This window comes from Panthera pardus, unplaced genomic scaffold, assembly GCF_024362965.1.
Source record: "Panthera pardus isolate Hobbes unplaced genomic scaffold, ASM2436296v1 HiC_scaffold_18, whole genome shotgun sequence".
NCBI lineage: Eukaryota > Metazoa > Chordata > Mammalia > Carnivora > Felidae > Panthera > Panthera pardus.
In genome coordinates, this window is record NW_026526743.1 from 6,784,791 (window position 1) to 6,804,988 (window position 20,198).

At 43.4% G+C, this 20,198-nt stretch overlaps 1 protein-coding gene across 1 annotated transcript in view; it reads right to left on the reverse strand.

The window, feature by feature from the left end:
• Positions 1–20,198, reverse strand: part of NLRP2 (NLR family pyrin domain containing 2) — a 31,308-nt gene that overhangs the window by 665 nt on the left and 10,445 nt on the right. Inside the window, exons 3-8 of the mRNA XM_053906461.1 lie at positions 15,703–15,873; positions 13,509–13,673; positions 11,624–11,794; positions 11,111–11,281; positions 9,047–9,217; positions 2,806–2,976 (exon numbers count right to left, since the gene is read on the reverse strand). Of these exons, the coding sequence (XP_053762436.1) occupies positions 2,806–2,976; positions 9,047–9,217; positions 11,111–11,281; positions 11,624–11,794; positions 13,509–13,673; positions 15,703–15,873 (1,020 nt within the window). The remainder of the gene's footprint in view (positions 1–2,805; positions 2,977–9,046; positions 9,218–11,110; positions 11,282–11,623; positions 11,795–13,508; positions 13,674–15,702; positions 15,874–20,198) is intronic.

Below are 20,198 nucleotides of genomic sequence, written 5' to 3' on the forward strand. Positions count from 1 at the left end.
GTTCATGTTGGCAACTTCTATTTGGTGGACCCAGGACGAGACATACACACTTGAACCAAGTCAGTCAGACCAGACTTGTGGCAACTTCTATTTGGTGGATCCAGGACGAGACATACACACTTGAACCAAGTCAGTCAGACCAGACTTGTGTCTCCTTTGACATGACATTAGCTGATCACCACCTTTATTTGACCTGTGATAATAGCAGCCTCATTTGTAGGATTTACCTTTCGGTAACCAGATTCATTCACGGGCATGGGGAATGGGGTGGGGAAAAGGGAATAATTAAAGAAAAAATATGTATAAAAGTAAGAGACTGAAGATATTAGCTGCCATGTTTCTTGTTGGCATTGTAGTCCTGGTTTTCTTAGTGTGTGTGTGTGTGTGTGTGTATACAGGACTACAATGCCAACAAGAAACATATATGTATTTTAAGTAATCTCTATACCCAATGTGGGGCTTGCGCTCATGTCCCAAGATCAAGAGTCATACGCTCTACTGACTGAGCCAGGCAGAAACCCTTGGTTTTGCTGGCTTATTAACCAACTTTTTTGTTTTGCTGTTTAAGGGTCACAACACAATCACACAACAAGGCTTCAGTTTTATGTTCTGGAGATCTAATGTACAGCTTGGTGACAGTAATACTGTATTGTGTACCTGAAATTTGCTATGATAGATCTTAGGTGTTCTCACCACACACACACACACACACACACACACACACACACACACTCAGGTAAAACTCTATGAGGTGATGGATGTGTTAATCAGCTTGATGATGGTGATGATTTCACAATGTTTTTGTATATCAAAATCACAATCAATATAACTTTGGCTAAAGTAAGGGCCAAAATGTCCATCGATGGCGAATGGATAAAAAAGATGTGGTGTATGTATGTGTGTGTGTGTGTGTGTGTGTGTGTGTGTATACATATACACACATACATATATATGTATACATATATATATACATATATATATGTATACATATATATATATATATACATATATACACATATATACATACACACACACACAATGGAGTATTAGTAATCAAAAAGAATGAAATCATGCCATTTGCAACTATGTGGATGGAACCAGAGGGTATCATGCTAAGTGAAATTAGTCAGTCAGAGAAAGACAAATATCATATGACTTCACTCATATGAGAACTTTAAGATACAAAACAGATGAACATAGGGGAAGGGAAGCAAAAATAATATAAAAACAGGGAGGGGGACAAAACATAAGAGACTCTTAAAAACGGAGAACAAACAAAGGGTTACTGGAGGGATTGTGGAAGCGGGGGTGGGCTAAATAAGTAAGGGGCATTAAGGAATTTACTCCTGAAATCATTGTTGCACTATATGGTAACTAACTTCGACATAAATTAAAAAAAATAAATTAAAAAAAATATTTTCAACATGACCCTCCAAGGTCAAATGTAGTTGTGTCTACTCGTGAGTGTAGGAGGTTGGTCATGGTCTGCAGTTGAAGGACAGAAAAAGTTCCCACAGTCGACCTGTGTCTGGTCAAAAGTGTTGAAGGAATCAGAAACAGGGTGTGAGCCACAGCGGAATATATAAAGGTGTTGCTCTAAGAATGAGGTGTGATGACAGGGCCTCTTTGTCTCTAAGCCAAAGAAAAGGATTCCAGTTAGGTTAAAAGAGCATCTCAGAAGGATACGAGGTAGCTGATAAAGTCAAAGAACCAAAAGCCAAGTTCTGAACCCGGGGTCTCTGTGCCTGTCTAGGGTCTGTCACTGAACAAGAAGCCCCCATCTTGAATTGCTCCCCTTGAGATTCACAGACTCAGGAGAGCACGTCTGACTGGGTGGTCTCAAGAAACAGCTCAATGTCTTTGTGGGGGGCTTTACACTTCGATTAGAACTCACTGATACATAAAATGGGAGCTAGCTTGCCAGAAAGGGGCTAAAAACAGAAACAAACTTCAGACTCTACACGTTGCTTCTTTCGACTAGCAAGCGACCTGAGAGTCACATTAAGTAAATATTTCATCAGTTTCTCCTACATAATTATCATTTCGAGCCATCAGCTGTCTATGTTGCATCTGAGAATTTAAAGTTCCGCACGTCTGGGGGCGCCTGAGTGGCTCTGTCAGTTGAGCGTCTGACTTGGGCTCAGGTCATGATCTCACAGTTCGTGGGTTCCAGCCCCATGTCGGGCTCTGTGCTGACAGCTCAGAGCCTGGAGCCTGCTTTGGAACCTGTGTCTCCTTCTCTCTCTCTGCCCCTCCCCTGCTTGCACTCTGTCTCTCTCTCTCTCAAAAATAAACTAAAAGAAAAAATTAAAGTTCCCACGCACCTAAGAATAAAGAGTTGTAGGGTTCTTTGTTGCCATGGGAGCAAGTGAACAGCACAACTCAGGGACAGCTTGCTTCGACGACCAACAGAAGACAGAAACTCATTTCATTCAATGGCGGACTCACAGCAGAGAATGTGCTCCTAAGGTGGACCCACTGCCAGACCTCTGTAACCAACACAAACTCAAGAAACCACACGAGAGTCTGATCTTCCTCACTCAACAACAGACGGCCACCATGACTCTCCCTCACTTAGAGGAGCCCCCAGAGCCAGCTTCCCGGCATCAGACTGAGTTTGAGTCTCACCTTTGACTCATCTTACTCTCCAAAGCAACAGAAGGGGCCGACGGGAGAATTATCTGGCGACTAAACATCACTGGATAAAAGCTGAACGTTAGCGACTCACATGTCCCTGTGGTTTGCGCATCCCCCTGCACACCTGCTATCCCGGAGGAAACACCCTAAGGAGCAGAAGGATCATACCTGAGTGTCCGGAGGGAGGAATTCTGAAGTTTCAAGGTATTACACAGCATCTTCACTCCGCTATATCCCAAGGAATTCTGGCCTAGGTCCAGACTGATCAGGCTCCGGTTGTTGCCAAGGGCAGATGCGAGAATCTCACAGCTGAAAGGGGTGATGGCACATCCCCACAACCTGCAGGGGAGACACAAAAATTAGTTCATTCATTCAAGCAGTGTTTACGGAAACCATCCTCCGTGCCAGGCACACTCTTGAGTGTTGGGGATCCAACAGGAAACTACAGAAATCTCTTCCCTCTGAGCTCATACTAATAGGAAACAGATGTATGTAGTGTGCCATATCTGATAAGGGTTATAAAGGGTAAAGGGAGAAGCTGGGGAGGGCACTCACTACAATGGCTGAAGAGAACAAACCTTAGAGAGATCTGGAGTGGGGGCTCCCCAAGCAGAGAAATAGCTGTGCAAAGGCTCTGAGGTCATGTATCATTATCATGTAAAACAATACCAAAGCAGCCAGATTCAACAGCAAATCAAGAGAGTGAATCAGGCAGGGTTGTAAGAGATAAAGCCACAGATAACAGGGAGCCATCTCACATAGGGCCCTTAGGCCATTGTAAACTTCAGATTTTACTTGGAGTGAGATGGGGAGCCACCGGGGCTTTTGAGAAGAAGCATGATGGGAGTTACATCTTACAAGTTATTCTTAGTGCTTGGCTGAAAAACTAGTGGCACTGAGAGGGCAGAATACAGACTAGGTTGAAGGCTAGACAACAACCCACACGTTATAAGTATGTGTGTGGGGTATGAGAACAGATTCTAGATATCTGGAAGAGGGTAGCAGGATTAAAACAATGTTTACTTATTTTGAGAGAGAGAGAGAGAGAGAACAGAAGAGAAGAGAAGAGGAGAGGGGAGGGGAGGGGAGGGGAGGGGTTGGGGTGGATAGAGAGAGAATCCCAAGCAGGCTCTGTACTGCCAGCACAGAGCCCAATCCAGGGCTTGATCTCCTGAACTGCAAGATCGTGACCTGAGCTGAAATCAAGAATCAGATGCTTAATGACTGAGCCACTCAGGGACCCCAGGTAGCAAGATTTTAAAAAGGCTTGGATTTGACATGTCTCTGGAGGCAAGGGAAATAAAAGCAAAAATGAACTACTGGGACCTCATCAAGATAAAAAGCTTATGCACAGCAAAGGAAACAATCAACAAAACTAAAGGGCAACCGACAGAATGGGAGAAGAAATTCTCAAATGACATATCTGATAAAGGGTTAGTATCCAAAATCTGTAAGGAACTTACCAAACTCAACACCCAAAAAACAAATAATCCAGTGAAGAAATAGGCAGAAGACATGGGATACTTTTCCAAAGAAGACATCCAGATGGCCAACAGACACATGAGAAGATGCTCAACATTATTCATCACCAGGGAAATACAAATCGAAACCACAATGAGATACCACCTCACACCTGTCAGAGTGGTTAAAATTAACAACTCAGGAAACAATAGATGTTGGTGAGGATGTGGAGAAAGGGGAACCCTCTTGAACTGTTTGTGGGAATGCAAACTGGTGCAGTCACTCTGGAAAACAGTATGGAGGTTCCTCCAAAAATTAAAAATAGAACTACCCTGTGACCCAGCAATTGCACTATTAGGAATTTTTCCAAATGATACAAAAATGCTGATTTGAAAGGACACATGCACCCCAATGTTTATAGCAGCATTATCAACAATACTCAAAGTATGGAAAGAGCCCAAATGTCCATCGATGGATGAATGGATAAAGACAATGTGGTATATACATAAATGGAGTATTACTTGGCAATCAAAAAGAATAAAATCTTGCCATTTGCAACAATGTGGATGGAACTGGAGGGTATTATGCTAAGTGAAGTAAGTCAGAGGAAGACAGATATCATATGTTTTCACTCATATGTGGAATTTGAGAAACACAACAGATGAACATAGGAGAAGGGAAGGGAAAGTAAGACAAAAACAGAGAGAGGCAAACCCTAAGAGACTCTTAGGAATAAACTGAGGGTTGCTGGTGGGGAGGTAGGTGGGGGATGGGGTAAACAGGCGATGGGCATTAAGGAGGGCACTTTTTGGGAAGGGCACTGGGTGTTATATGTAAGTGATGAATCATTGGGTTCTACTCCTGAAGCCAAGACTACACTGTGTGTTAACTAACTTGAACTTAAATAATAAAAAAGGCTTGGATTTGATATTTGAAAGAAAAAAAGGAATAAAGGATGATGTATGAAGGATCTCATTCCGAGCAAATAATATTATACAAAGATTCAATGTGTTTGTGCATACATGAACACACACGTAAGAGTTAAGGTCACGTATTTAAATTTACCCCAGGATTTGGGAGAGGCTATGAGTAATATCAAACATTTAGCATACTTCCTGGCACAGTAAATGCATATGTATTTCATTATCATAACCAACTTTCCTGATGGACATGACTTACTCCATTTCCTAAAATGTACAACCGAGATTATACGATCAGGAAGTTATGGCTGACTAGATACTTCCCTATGCCAGTAGAGCACATGGTTAGAAGAGCCCCCTCCCCATCACCATTAACATTGTCACCTTCCTGCAAACAGGCACGTGCCATGAATCATAACAACCAGTGGTTTTCCACCTGAGATCTCCAGGATTTGTTCAGTTGGCATCCTTACCAGTGCAAACTGCAGTCATGCCGAGAGCTTTAACAATACCGTTGTCTGGGTTTTACTTGAGGAGATCCCGACTGGAGTGGTCTGAGGTACAGCCTGGGTGGGTGTTGGCATTCTCAAACCTGCAAGCATTTTTCTACTACTCAGTAGAGGCTGAACACCATGACTTATCGTCTTGTGCTGTAGAGGTCAGAAAACTGGTTACCATTTGGGGGTCCTTCACAGGTAGGGTTCCAGACCCCAGTGCATCTGAGTGAAGGTACCTCACTCATGTGGAATTGTGAGACAGAACTGAATTGAGGCCATTTATCTGCCGGTGGAGGCAGCATGTCAAATCCCTACCTCTCTGGAGGCTGGGAGCTGGGGCACCAGTGACTGCCTCTCGATGCTTTAGGCATTGCATCCTCAAAATGCTTCACTGGTGTCCTTTGGATGGCTTACACTAGAGAGTATTCCTTTAACCACACTAGTGACTTTTCTTCCCCAGATTTACTGACGAATAATTGATGAATAAAAGTTGTATGTATTTAAGGTATATGATGTGATGATTTAATATACACTGTGAAATGATCAACAGTCGAATTAATTACTACATCTGTCAGCCCTCACATAGTTGCTTTTTTTTTTTTGATAACACTAGATTTGCTGAGAGTAGATCTTATTTCTTATTGTCAAAATATAGCAGTTTCTGGAGATTTTCTTTAATCCTTGTTGACATATAATTGACACAAAACATCGTGTAAGTTTAAGATGTGCAATGTGCTGATTTGACACATTAATATATTACAACATGATTACCACTGTAGTGTTTGGCTGATACCCCCATCCTGACACACCATCTTCATTTCTTTTTTTGGGGAGAACATTTAAGATCTATTCTTTTTTAAAATTTTATTTTTATTTTGGAGAGAGAGAGAGCACACAAGCAGGGGAGGGGCGGGGGAGAGAGAGAGAAAGAGGGAAAGAGTGGGGGAGAGAAAGAGAGAGAGAGAGAAAGAAAGAGAAAAGATGGAAAAGGTGGGGGGAGAGAGAGTATCTTATGCAGGCTCCATGCTCAGTGTTAGGCTGATTGGCTCAATCCCATGATCCTGGGATCATGACCTGAGCTGAAATCAAGAGCTGGACGCTCAACTAAATAAGCCACCCAGGCGCCCCCTAAGATCTGTTCTTTTAAATGCCTGTTAACTATAGAGAACACACTGATGGTCACCAGAGAGGAGGTGGGTGGGGGGACAGAATAAATAAGGGATGGGATGAAGGAGGGCGCTTGTGTGGTGAACACCAGATGTTATATGGAATTATGGCATCACTATATTGTACACCTGAAACTAATATTACACTATGTTAACTATACTGGAATTAGAAAAAAATCTATGTTAGCAAATTTCAAGTATATTACACAGTATTATTAGCTATAATCTCCATGCTATAACGTTAGATGTCTGAAACTTATTCGTTTTTTTTTAAATTTATTTGAGAGAGGGAGAGAGAGAATGAACAAAAGCAGGGGGAGGGGCAGAGAGAGAGGGAGAGAGAATCCCAAGCAGGCTCTGCACCATCAGTGTAGAGCCTGATGAGGGGCTTGAACTTCCCAACCGTGAGATCATGACCTGAGCAGAGATCCAGTCAGATGCTTAACTGACTGTGCCACCAGGTGTCCCGGAACTTCTTCATCTTCTGGCTGGAAGTCTGTATGCTTCCCTCAGCACCTCCCCATTTCCCCCACCCCTCAGCCCCTGGTAACTATCACTCTACTTTTTGCTTCTATGAGCTCAGCTCTTTTAGATTCCACATATAAGTGATGTCTTTGTCTTATTTTACTTAGCCTACTAGCCTCGATTTTCATCTGTGTTATCTCAAATGGCAGGATTTCCTCCTTTATCATGGCTAATATTCCATGGTGTATACATATCTCACTTCTTCTTTATCCAATCCTCTGTTGATGGACACTTACGTTGTTTCCCATCTTGACTATTGTGAATAATGCTTCCACAAACATGGAGGTGCAGATACCTTTTCAAGACCTCGTTTCCATTTCCTTTGGATATATATCCAGAAGTGGGATTCCATATGATACATCAATTTTTAGCTTTTTGAGGACTCTTCTTACTGTTTTCCATATGGCTGTATATTCCTACCAATGGTGCAAAAACATTCCCTTTTCTCCACATCCTCACCAATATTTGTTACCTGTGTTCTTTTCGATGACAACCATCCTGAAAGGTATGAAGTGATATCTCATGTGGATTTGATTTCCATTTCCCTGATGATTAGTGCTGTTGAACAGTCTCTCACCTACCTGTTGGCCATCTGTCTGTCTGATTTGGAAAAAGTCTATTTAGGTTCCATTAAAAAAAATTGAGTTGTAGAAGATCCTTATCTATCTTGGATATTAATCCCTTATCAGATATGTGGTTTGTAAATATTTTTCTGTAGGTTGTCGTTCATTTTGTTGACTGTTTCCTTTGGTAGACACAAGATTTTTAGTTTGATGAAGCCCCACTTGTTTATTTTTGCTTTTGCTGCTGGTACTTTTTGGCATCATATATACAAAATCATTGCCAAGGCCAATGTCAAAGAGCTTTTGCCCTATGTTTTCTTCTAGGAATTTTACAGTTTTGTGTCCTAAGTCTTTAATCCATTTTGAGTTTATATTTTTTTAATTTAAAAATTTTGGGGGGCACCTCGGTGTCTTAGTTAAGCGTCTGACTTTGGTTCAGGTCATGATCTCATGGTTAGTAAGCTCGAGCTCCATGTTGGGCTCTGGGCTGACAGCTGGATCCTGTTTTGGATTCTGTGTCTCCCTCTCTCTCTGCCCCTCTCTCGGTTCCTCTCTCTCTCTCAAAAATAAACAAACATTAAAAAATTTATTTATTCATTTATTTTTGAGAGAGAGTCAGAGTGCGACTGGGGGAAGGGCAGAGAGAGGGTGACACAGAATCTGAAGCAGGCTCCAGGCTCTGAACTGTCAGCCCGATGCGGGGCTTGAACCCACGAACGGTGAGATCATGATGCTTAACTGACTGAGCCTCCCAGGCGCCCCATTTTGATTTAATTTTTGTGTATCGTGTATGGGTTCAATTTCATTCTTTTGCATGTGGATATCCAGGGTTTTTTTTCAACTCTCTTTACTGATGAAATCATGCCTTCCCCATTGAGTACCCGTGCCCTTGTCAAAGATCAGTTGACTGTATATATGGGAGGGGTATTTCTGGGCTGTCTATTCTGTCCTTTTGGTCTATGTATCTGTTTTTATGCCAATACCATACTGTTTTGATACCACAGTTTTGTAATATAGTTTGAAACCAGGAAGTGTGATGCCTCCAGCTTTGTGGTTCTTTGTGAGAACTGATTTGGCTATTTGGAGTCTTTTGTGGATGCCTACAAATTTGGGGATTTAAAAACAAAAGTTGTGAAAACTGCTATCTTACTTTTTTCTTTTTTTTAATAATTAGATTTGTTCCAATCTCTTACACTAGAGCTGGTGGTGGTGGTGGGGAATTGCTACACTATTTTATTTCAGATACAGATTAAAATAAAAAAAAAAACATAACTTACCACAGACATTTGAGGTTACACATTGGCTTCTTCAAAGCCTCACATAGAAACTTCAGTCCAGTAATTCCTATGTGATTCAGCCCCAGATCCAAGTGCGTAAGGCTTGAATTTTGCTGGAGAAGTGTTGACAGATGATGGCAGCCATTGCTGCTTATGCTGCAGTACCAAAGCCTAGAAATCAATCACACGGAGAAAATGAACTCTGTGAGTCCTCCCTGGTGAGATGTACCAAAGCCAGGACTGTCGACCTCAAGCCATAGGTTGTACACAAGCTAGCAGACAACGAGATGTGGAAATGACATCACGGATGGAGTCACAATTACTACAAAAGTGATTACATAGGCTGCCCCCCCACCCCACCCCCACTCCAACACATGCAAAGGTGTCTACATCCTCATCCCCGGTCCCTGTGAATATGTCACATGTAAAGGAGACTCTGCGGGTGCCATTGAGCTAAGGATGTGGAGATGGGGAGATTACCCAGGTGGGCCAATGTAATCACAAGTATCCTTATAAAGAAGGAGCATGAGAGTCATAGCCAGGAGGGGGAGGGATAAGAGGGACAGAAGGACATTTGAAGACACTATGCTGCTGGCTTTGAACATGAAGGAAGGGGCCTTTAGGAACATGCAGGTGCCTTTAGAAGCTGGAAGAGGCCAGGAAATGGATCCTTCCCTGGAGACCTCAGAAGGAACACCACCTTGCAGACACCTTGATTTTAGCTCAGTGAAACTCATTTTGGACCTCTGGCCTCTAGAACGTTAAGACAACGAGTTTGTGTTGTTTTAAGCCTCTTCGTTTGTGACAATTCATTACAGAAACAATTAGAAAACAGTCATGTGATACATCCAGGGATGTGCAGTCATAGACAGCCTTTGAGAGGAACCAACATACACCTCTTAGGCTTGGAGATTTGTGAACTGATAGAAACTCCCAGGACTATGGAATAACAGAGGAAGACCCCAGCAAGACAGACACATGAAATTAAGCTCTGACAACTTAGTAAAGTGGGGGCATGGCTCACAAAACAGAAACAGATGAGGTCCAGAAAGAAGATTTGACCTATATTTTCTAAGAGTCAAATAACTCCACCTACACCCAGTTGCAGATAGAACTTATGTTACATGTTATCAAAAACATTCATTTAAAAAACCCAAACAGGCACTTGGGTGGCTCATTCGGTTAAGCATCCAACTTTGATTCAGGTCATGACCTCACGGTTTATGGGTTCGAGCCCTGCGTCAGGCTCTGTGCTGACAGCTCAGATTGTGGAGACTGCTTCAAATTCTGTGTCTCCCTCTTTCTCTTTGCCCCTCCCCCATGTGTGCTCTGTCTCTCAAAAATGAATAAACATTAAAAAAATTTTTTAAAGGTTAAAGAAAACCTCAAACAAACCTTGAAACCAGTGACATCCCCCAAATCCCTACAGATTATTGACACTGTATCTTGTATTTTTTTCTTTTTTTAAAAAAATGTTTATTTTTGAAGGAGAGAGAGAGAGAGACGGAGTGTGAATGGGGGGAGAGGCAGAGAGAGAGGGAGACACAGAATCTGAAACAGGCTCCAGGCTCTGAGATGTCAGCACAGAGCCCGACGCGGGGCTTGAACTCACGGACCGGGAGATCATGACCTGAGCCAAAGTCAGACGCTTAACTGACTGAGCCACCCACGCGCCCCATATTGTTTTCTTTTTTTTAAAAAAAAAATGTTTATTTTTGAAGGGAGAGAGAGAGACAGAGTGTGACTGGGGGAGAGGCAGAGAGAGAGGGAGACACAGAATCCGAAGCAGGCTCCAGGCTCTGAGATGTCAGCACAGAGCCCGATGCGGGGCTCAAATTCATGAACCATGAGGTCATGACCTGAGCTGCAGTCAGACGCTTAACCGACTGAGCCACCCAGGCTCAGTATTTTTTTTTTTTTTTGTATTTTTTTCCTACTACTGCGTCTCATCAGATCTAACTGTCAGCATCATACTTGGGGTTATCAGAGGAATTAGTGAATGTTTGCATCTGTGTTGCTTGAATCCAGGATACACAAATGCACATACACGCAGTATAGACTTACACCAGCCTCTGTAGTTGACAGTCCGGGTAACTCAAGCCCTCGCACAGAAGTTTCACCCCTCCATTTCCGAGAGCGTTCTTTGCCAGGCACAGGTGTGTCAGACTCTGGTTGACGATCAAAGCAGAGGAGAGCTCCTTGCAACAGGCTTCTGTAAGGTGACAGTTTTCCAACCTGCCAAAGCGCCATACAAGCAGTAAGATGGCGAAGACATTTCCGAAGCCCGATTTTCTTGGCCATCCCCAAAGGCTCGGGGTCCCAGCTGTATACAGCTCTTGTTGGGAATCCACTTCCTCTCTCATCCTGCGGTTAATCCTCACAGCCATGAAGGACCAGGAGTGAGAGAAGAAAATGCACGAGCCACCCGCCTGGGACCAGAAGCGGAAACCAGGTATCTACATCAGGGGGAAGTCCCATATGGGTCGCCCAGCAAATCCAGGTGTTACCAATGCTGTTCCCCATTGTGGCCCCAGACCCAGTGTGGAGATGCTCCACGGGAACGGAGGCGGCACTTACGACAGCCTCTGCAGGAAGCACCTGGGGTGTCTCAGAGTCTTGCACAGCAACCTGGCACTCTCATCTGTAAGCTCATTTGCTGTCAGGTTGAGGCATGTGAGGGACTGGTTGATCTCGAGGGAGGAGGAGAGATGGGCCCATTGCTGAGCAGAGGCAGAACAAGATACCAACCTGCAGGAGAAAGGGGAACAAGTCGTTCTTGAGAACCAAACCCTGGATAACGGTCTCTAGTTGCGCCCCTCATGCCACTCCATCATGTCACGTCCTGGACTTAATTGTGTGGAGCAGCCTCTAAGTGTGGTCCCCGGGCCAGCCGCATCATCATCATCACCTGGTAAGCAGTTAGAAATGCAAGTCCTCAGACGCTCTGGATGCAGAATCCACTGATTTCTGTTTTAGGGGGTCCTGAACCACCTGGAAGATTCCTGGGCCACATACCCAGAAGTTGCTTCAGAAGATCTGGGTGAGATCCAAGAATCTGGATTTTAACAAGTTCCTAGGCGATGAAGCTGCTGCTGGTCTGGAGACCACAAGTTGAGAACTATTTACTTGGAAATCCAATCAATCAAACATATCAGGCAACAAGTCGCCCATACCCTATTCCTGGAGAGAGAGATTCTTACCATGGATGAACGGAACTTCACTGGGGCATTATGTGTATTGTGGCCTTTGGAGTGGGGTTTCTTACAAAAAAAAATCCCAGTTCTGCCATTTACAGTATATGAAACGGTGGCCAAGTTACTGAACTTCAGCAAACCTCATTTCCATCTTTAAGTTGAAAATAAGTCCTACCCTCATGCTGAGTGTTGATTAAGGTTGATAATTCACAGGAAGTGCTAAGTGGACTGTATATCATATAGCTAAAACTTACTAAAATCCAACAAAAACACTTTTTCTCTTAGAGTGTGTATTCTCATAGACTCTCTATGGAGAATGGCTATAGAGATTCCTCCATAATAGAGGAATCAAATTTAACCAGGGCACTGGAACACAAAAGAGAATGTTTAATGGCTTCCAATAAAAGAAGCTAAATTTATAGGAGTCTCCTTCTTCCATTGTGGTATTCGTTTATTCCTTGAGAATAATGACCAAATTATTATGTGAATGACCAAAGTTAATGACCAAAATCTTCAAACGGCACAATTTCTTTTCCTGGTGAATCCTCACAGGAAAAAGAAAGGAAGGTCTTAGGGATGGTGAATAGTGACAGTGGCTACTATCAATAATGCAATGATGAATACTTGCACTTGGTTTCATTCATTCCTCAAATCCTCGTGAGATGTGCACTACTCCATCCTACCGATGGGGATAAGACCTACTTCAACAGCCCAAGGTCATACCGGTAGAGGCAAAACCATAATTTGAGACCAACAGATCACCTTAAACGTCTTGCTATTGCTGCTCAAATGTGGTCAACTGGGGATCAATGGAAACCAACGATGAGTGATGAAAATCATCGCCAGAGCAATCATGTGGAGAACATCCCCAAACGGGAGATCTCTCAACCCAAGAAAGGGGAAATCTGATGCTCCCAAAGCATCCTTGCCTGGACAGAGGAATCTGGACAAAATCTGGCATTCTGAATCACGACATAAGAGAAACATAAACCATAAACAAATTCTCTCTGATAGAAGAGGATATCAAGTTTCTGAGTGTTTCTTTGGACTTGGGGATCTTATGGACAGTTACCCAGGCTGTTCAATGATCAATACAAGTGGAAACTAAACTCCCACCCCATTTTCTGTCCTGGGACATGTGCCCTGTGTAGTACTGTTTCTAAGCAGAAATAAGGGATTGCCCCCCACCCCTAATTTATACAGAATTGATATAGAAGCTTGAGACAGCTCTGTTACATACTGGGTTTTTCAGTGACGGTGAGATATACCTGAGGCATTGCAGATTACATTTGGGGTGTCTCAAGATCTCACACAATATGGGAAGCATATCATCCTGGTCATTTCCTTGAAGGGTCAGATGGGTTAGTGTCTCGTGACCACCAAAGACAACGCAGAAATCCCGGTAAGCATCCGCTGGGGAAACGTTTTTGAGGCTAGGGCAATGAGAACAGAGGTGAAATGTTGACTTTCTGTATACACAGAAACAAAGGGTGGCAACAGGTTTAAACACTAGAAATTACTGTTCCCGTTTTTTGCCTTCGTTGAGGTATTTATTGTCAAACTGTATACATGAAGGTGTATGAGTTCATGTTTTGATAGACACGTGCCTTGTGAAATCATCACCACCATCAAGCTCAATCAAGCTAGTTAACGTACCTATCACCTCACATAACCACCATTTCCATTTTTATTTTATTTTATTTTTTTTTGTGGTGAGAACCCTTGAGATCAAGCCAAGTCTCTGAGCACATTTCGTGTATCCGATGCAGTAGTAACTGTTGTCACAATAGCGTAAGGTTAGGTCTCCAGAACTCACTCACTCATTTTGCAGAAACTGGAGCTTTGGGCCGCTTGCCTAACATCTAATTTGAGAAGCCATCAGAAGCCTCCACTATTTTAGTCCTCTCAAACTTTTACAGAAGGGAAGCTGGTCACCAACAGACATTTCAGACAACAACTCTTCTTCTACAGCTTGTTGAAAAAGATAAGGAAGGGGAGCAGTCCCTTTCCCTGAAGTGTTACCAACGGGCACATTTCAGGAGCACTACGTCCTGCTGAATATGGTGCATTCAGAATCAGGATCCCATGGAAGTGAGCAAGAACTTTTCTCTAGCCTGAGAAAGAAATCTATGAACGAAGACACCCGTAGCTGGAGAAGGTCTCACTGGTACCAACGCCCCTTTGCCGCCTCAGTCAGGTTTGCTCTCCTTCCCTAACCACCCCATGCAGCCCGCCCACATGGGAGCTTGCAGGACGTTCCCTGCACAGAAGCCTCAGGTCGAGACGAGCCTCATGTCCAGGGAGACTCGGAAGTGCTCCCTCAGGTGGACAGGCGCACACTCTGTTCCAAGAACAAGTGTTTAAGTTCTGTGATGAGCCCCACCCTTTCTTTCCAACTTCGTTCAACTACACAGATTTTTGGATCGTGTTCAGATCGACATACACCCAGCCCAAGCGAATTTTAACTTTACACAGCCCAGCTCGCAGACCAGTCTCAGCATCATCTCCAACAGCGTTCCTCATCAGGGGTGATTCTGTAAACTCTGTGGGAACACCTGGAAATGTGTGGACAGGTTTTAGGTTGTCACAACGTGGTGTGTGTGGGTGCCACTGGCATCTGGAAGGCAGAGGCCGGGGCTGCTGCTAAAAATCCTACGATGCACAGGACAGCCCCCCTCCAGCCCAAAGTGTCAGCAGAGGTTGAGAAATCCTGCTCTATGTGTAGCCCTGTGGTCGTCTTAATGGGATTAAAACCTCCCCCAGGATCTGGATGTTCCTTGTGGGGTTTTGTGGACATTCAAACCATATTTCACTTTGTATTAAAATTACTTGATTAAAAAAAAAAAAGCAGAACAGAACAGTGGTTGCCAGGAGCTGGGGAGAAGGGATCCCGGGGAATTATTGTTTAATGGGGTCAAAGTTTCAGTTTTACAATGTGAAGGGAGTTCTGGAGATGGATGGTGGTGATGGTGGTGGTGGTGGTTGCCAAATACACTTAAAAATGCATAACTTTCCACTTAAAAAAATAATGGTGAGTTTTATGTTATATCACAATAAAAAAAACTGGAAAAAATTACTTCATATGATTCAGTAGAATTCCTCGTGTTGAGTACCCACTTGGGACTCTGGGAAAGAAATTCAGGGGCGCCTGGGTGGCTCAGTCAGTTAAGTGTCTGACTTCGGCTCAGGTCATGATCTCACGGTTCGAGGGTTTGAGCCCCGCGTCGGGCTCTGTACTGATGGCTCAGAGCCTGGAGCCTGCTTCGGATTCTGTGTCTCCCTCTCGCTCTGCCCCTCCCTCACTCATGCTCTGTCTCCCTCTCTCAAGAATAAATAAAAAAACATTAAAAAATTTTAAAAAAAGATTAAAAAAAAGAAATTAAAATATTACTCCAATATTAAAAATGTAAGAAGCTTGGCTGTGCCATGGGGGTCTTAATCCAGGGGTTAGCTTCCACTTACGCCACTTTCTGAAGATTATGGGTAGCAGAGGAGAGTTTTTCACAAAGAATCTTCACTGATGAGGTACTCAGGAAGGTCTGACTGATGTCTAGAAATACCAGATCCTTGTTGGAGTCGAATACGGAACAAAGGTCCATCCAGAAAGGAAGTACATATTCATCATTCTGGGACCTATTGGGAAGAGGTAAAGGAGTGAATTTACCGAATGTTGCTGGAGAGAAAACCAACAGTTTGCCATCATTGTGAAGACATTTAGGGTTGCTCTGGGCCTACATCCCTAATAAATAAGTGTAATTCTAAAAGTGAGATGATTCCATCAGTTAGCATCACTATCCAACAACCAATCGTGTCAACAGAGAAAGATAGATCACAACAGTCTAATAAGGTTGGAATAATCCAAAATTCTAAGTGGATCATTGATAAAGATTGAGAGTGAGGGGCTCCTGGGTGGCTCAGTCGATTAAGCATCCAACTTCAGCTCAGGTCAGGATCTCAGTCCGTGAGTTCTAGCCCCACATTGGGCTCTGTGCTGACAGCTCAGAGCCTGGAGCCTGCTTTGGATTCTGTCTCCCTCTCTCTCTGTTCCTCCCCTGCTCATGCTCTGTCTCTCTCAAAAGTAAATAAACATTAAAATAAAAATTAAAGGGGCGCCTGGGTGGCTCAGTCGGTTAGGCGTCCGACTTCAGCTCAGGTCACGATCTCGCGGTCCGTGAGTTCGAGCCCCGCGTCAGGCTCTGGGCTGATGGCTCAGAGCCTGGAGCCTGCTTCCGATTCTGTGTCTCCCTCTCTCTCTGCCCCTCCCCCGTTCATGCTCTGTCTCTCTCTGTCTCAAAAATAAATAAAACGTTAAAAAAATTAAAAAAAAAAAAAAAAGAAAAAATAAAATAAAATAAAATAAAAATTAAAAAAAAAACATTGAGAGTGATATACATGTAAATAGAGGATATCTGAATGTCTGATGGTGGATCCATACACATGATATTCTCAGTCTGATTTACAACTCTATTTGTGACCTAAAAGGATATCCAGAGTACCTGGGTGGATCAGTTGGTTAAGTGTCCGACTCTTGATTTCAGCTCAGGTCATGATCTCAAGGTCCTGAGACTGAATCCTGTGTTGGGCTCTGTGCTGGGCGTGGAACCTGCTTGGGATTCTCTCTCCCTCCGCCCCTGCCCACGTGTGCTGTCACCTATGCACACATGTGCTCTCTCGCTCTCAAAAAAAAAAAAAAAGTCCGTAAAAACTTGAGAAAATACAATCTTTTTTTTCAATATATGAAATTTATTGTCAAATTGGTTTCCATACAACACCCAGTGCTCATCCCAAAAGGTGCCCTCCTCAATACCCATCCCCCACCCTCCCCTCCCTCCCACCCCCCATCAACCCTCAGTTTGTTCTCAGTTTTTAACAGTCTCTTATGCTTTGGCTTTCTCCCACTCTAACCTCTTTTTTTTTTCCTCCCCCTCCCCCATGGGTTTCTGTTAAGTTTCTCAGGATCCACATAAGAGTGAAACCATATGGTATCTGTCTTTCTCTGTATGGCTTATTTCACTTAGCATCACACTCTCCAGTTCCATCCACGTTGCTACAAAGGGCCATATTTCGTTCTTTCTCATTGCCATGTAGTACTCCATCGTGTATATAAACCACAATTTCTTTATCCATTCATCAGTTGATGGACATTTAGGCTCTTTCCATAACTTGGCTATTGTTGAGAGTGCTGCTATAAACATTGGGGTACAAGTGCCCCTATGCATCGGTACTCCTGTATCCCTTGGGTAAATTCCTAGCAGTGCTATTGCTGGGTCATAGGGTAGGTCTATTTTTAATTTTCTGAGGAACCTCCACACTGTTTTCCAGAGTGGCTGCACCAGTTTGCATTCCCACCAACAGTGCAAGAGGGTTCCTGTTTCTCCACATCCTCTCCAGCATCTATAGTCTTCTGATTTGTTCATTTTGGCCACTCTGACTGGCGTGAGGTGATATCTGAGTGTGGTTTTGATTTGTATTTCCCTGATAAGGAGCGATGTTGAGCATCTTTTCATGTGCCTGTTGGCCATCCGGGTGTCTTCTTTAGAGAAGTGTCTATTCATGTTTTCTGCCCATTTCTTCACTGGGTTATTTGTTTTTCGGGTGTGGAGTTTGGTGAGCTCTTTATAGATTTTGGATACTAGCCCTTTGTCCGATATGTCATTTGCAAATATCTTTTCCCATTCTGTTGGTTGCCTTTTAGTTTTGTTGGTTGTTTCCTTTGCTGTGCAGAAGCTTTTTATCTTCATAAGGTCCTAGTAGTTCATTTTTGCTTTTAATTCCCTTGCCTTTGGGGATGTGTCGAGTAAGAGATTGCTACGGCTGAGGTCAGAGAGGTCTTTTCCTGCTTTCTCCTGTAGGGTTTTGATGGTTTCCTGTCTCACATTCAGGTCCTTTGTATTTTCTCTAAACTCAAAATGGATAATCTTTAAGTAATTACATATCCGTATACACAGACGTATCAGAGAATGTTCATTTTGTTCTGGGGGTAGGGTTTGTGTAGATGACCCGATTTCTCTATCTTTTTCAACATTGCTTTAATTTTCTTTTTTTTAAAAAAAAATTTAATGTTTATTTTATTTTTGAGACAGAGAGAAAGCATGAGCAGGGGAGGGGCAGAGAGAGAGAAAGAGACAGAATCTGAAGCAGGCTCCAGGCTCTGAGCTGCCAACACAGAGCCCGACACGGGGCTCGAACTCATGAACCGTGAGATCATGACCTGAGCTGAAGTCAGACGCTTAACCGACTGAGCCACCCAGGCACCCCTGCTTTAATTTTTTATTTATGTGTGGGACGTTCGCAGTCGGGGTGGGGGGGAACTGATTTTCAGGAAAATGGTGCAAACACTCTAAACCAAGAAGTGTCAGAAAATTAAAACATTTTAGTTACCGATGGAGAAATCCTGTGGGGCTTAAGGGATAGTCTAATATCTGAAGGTTTTCCTGGAGAAAAACAAAGGTGTAAGCGCCCAAGGAATAAAGGTAACATGTCACTGAAAGAAGCAGCTGGTACTTTCAACAATTTCAGAATTAGGCTTTTTTTTTTTTAATTTTTAAAGTTTATTTAGTCTGAGAGAGAGAGAGAGAGAGAGAGAGAGAGCGCGCGCAGGGGAAGGGTAGAGAGAGAGGGAGAGAGAGCAAATCCCAAGCGGGCTCCACGCTGTCGGCACAGAGCCTGACGTGGGGCTTGAACTCATGAACTGTGAGATCATGACCTGAGCCTAAATCAAGAGTGGGATGTTCAACCAACGGAGCCACCCCGGTGCCCTTAGAAGTAGGCATTTTAAAAAAATTTAAAAAAAAGAAGTAGGCATTTAAGGGGCACCTGGGTGGCTCAGTCGGTTAAGCGTCCAACTTCGGCTGAGGTCATGATCTCACGGTTGGTGAGTTCGAGCCCCGCATCAGGCTCTGTGCTGACAGCTCAGAGCCTGCTTCCCATTCTGTGTCTTCTTTTCTCTCTGCCCCTCCCCTACTTGTGCTCTGTCTCTATCAAAAATAAATAAATGTAAAAAAAATAAAAAAAAAAGAAGTAGACATTTAAAACCTACTACTCTCCAGTGGGTACTGTGGCTACTTGGAAATAATAGCACGGAGGCGCAGAAAGTGTCTAACTTGCCTCACATCATCACACACTAACAGAGACAGGACTCAAAGTCAAAGAATAAGATCCCAGCACCTGTGCTCACCTCTTACCATCTTCTACCTATCAGCTCGCAACTGAGTTCCACTGATTTCCAATCAAGGCAGTTGGTTTTCAGAGCATCACAATGTATCTGAATAATTAACTTATTATTTCCACCCCGTCCCTAAGCCTTTTGAGGGTGGTCACTCAGTCACCCTCTCTTTTTTAAAAAATGTTTAATGTTTATTTATTTTTGAGAGAGAGACAGATTATGAACAGGAAAGGGACAGAGAGAGAGAGAGAGAGAGAGAGAGAGACAGGAATCGGAAACAGCCTCCAGGCTCTGAGCTGTCAGCACAAAACCCGACGCGGGGCTCGAACTCACAAACCTCGAGATCATGACCTGAGCTGAAGCCAGACGCTTAACCACTTGAGCCACCCAGGTGCCCCAGTCACCCTCTCTTCTGAAGGACAATTTTCCTTCCTCCTGCAGAAGGACAAGGTTATACAAGACTGTGTTTTGGGGATGCTCTCCCAGAGGCACTAATGGAGTCCTAATTTTATTTGGGTCAATGTCAATATCTTCCTAAGGTTCAAAAGAGCCCAGAGAAGAAATAGTTTCCAAAGACGGAAGCTTTGTTAGTAGACTTGACTGAAGAGCAAGTCCTACACACAGGAGACAGTTTGTGGTTTGAAATAGGGGAAGGAAAGAGAAACCAGACAGAAGTTAGATTTGGTCAGCTCCAGGGCCCTGGCTGTTTTAAAACAAGGTTATACCTTTGGGTTTTTTAGTGGTACTTGCCCTGAATAAAGACACATTTAAAACAAATGACCTAGGGGTGCCT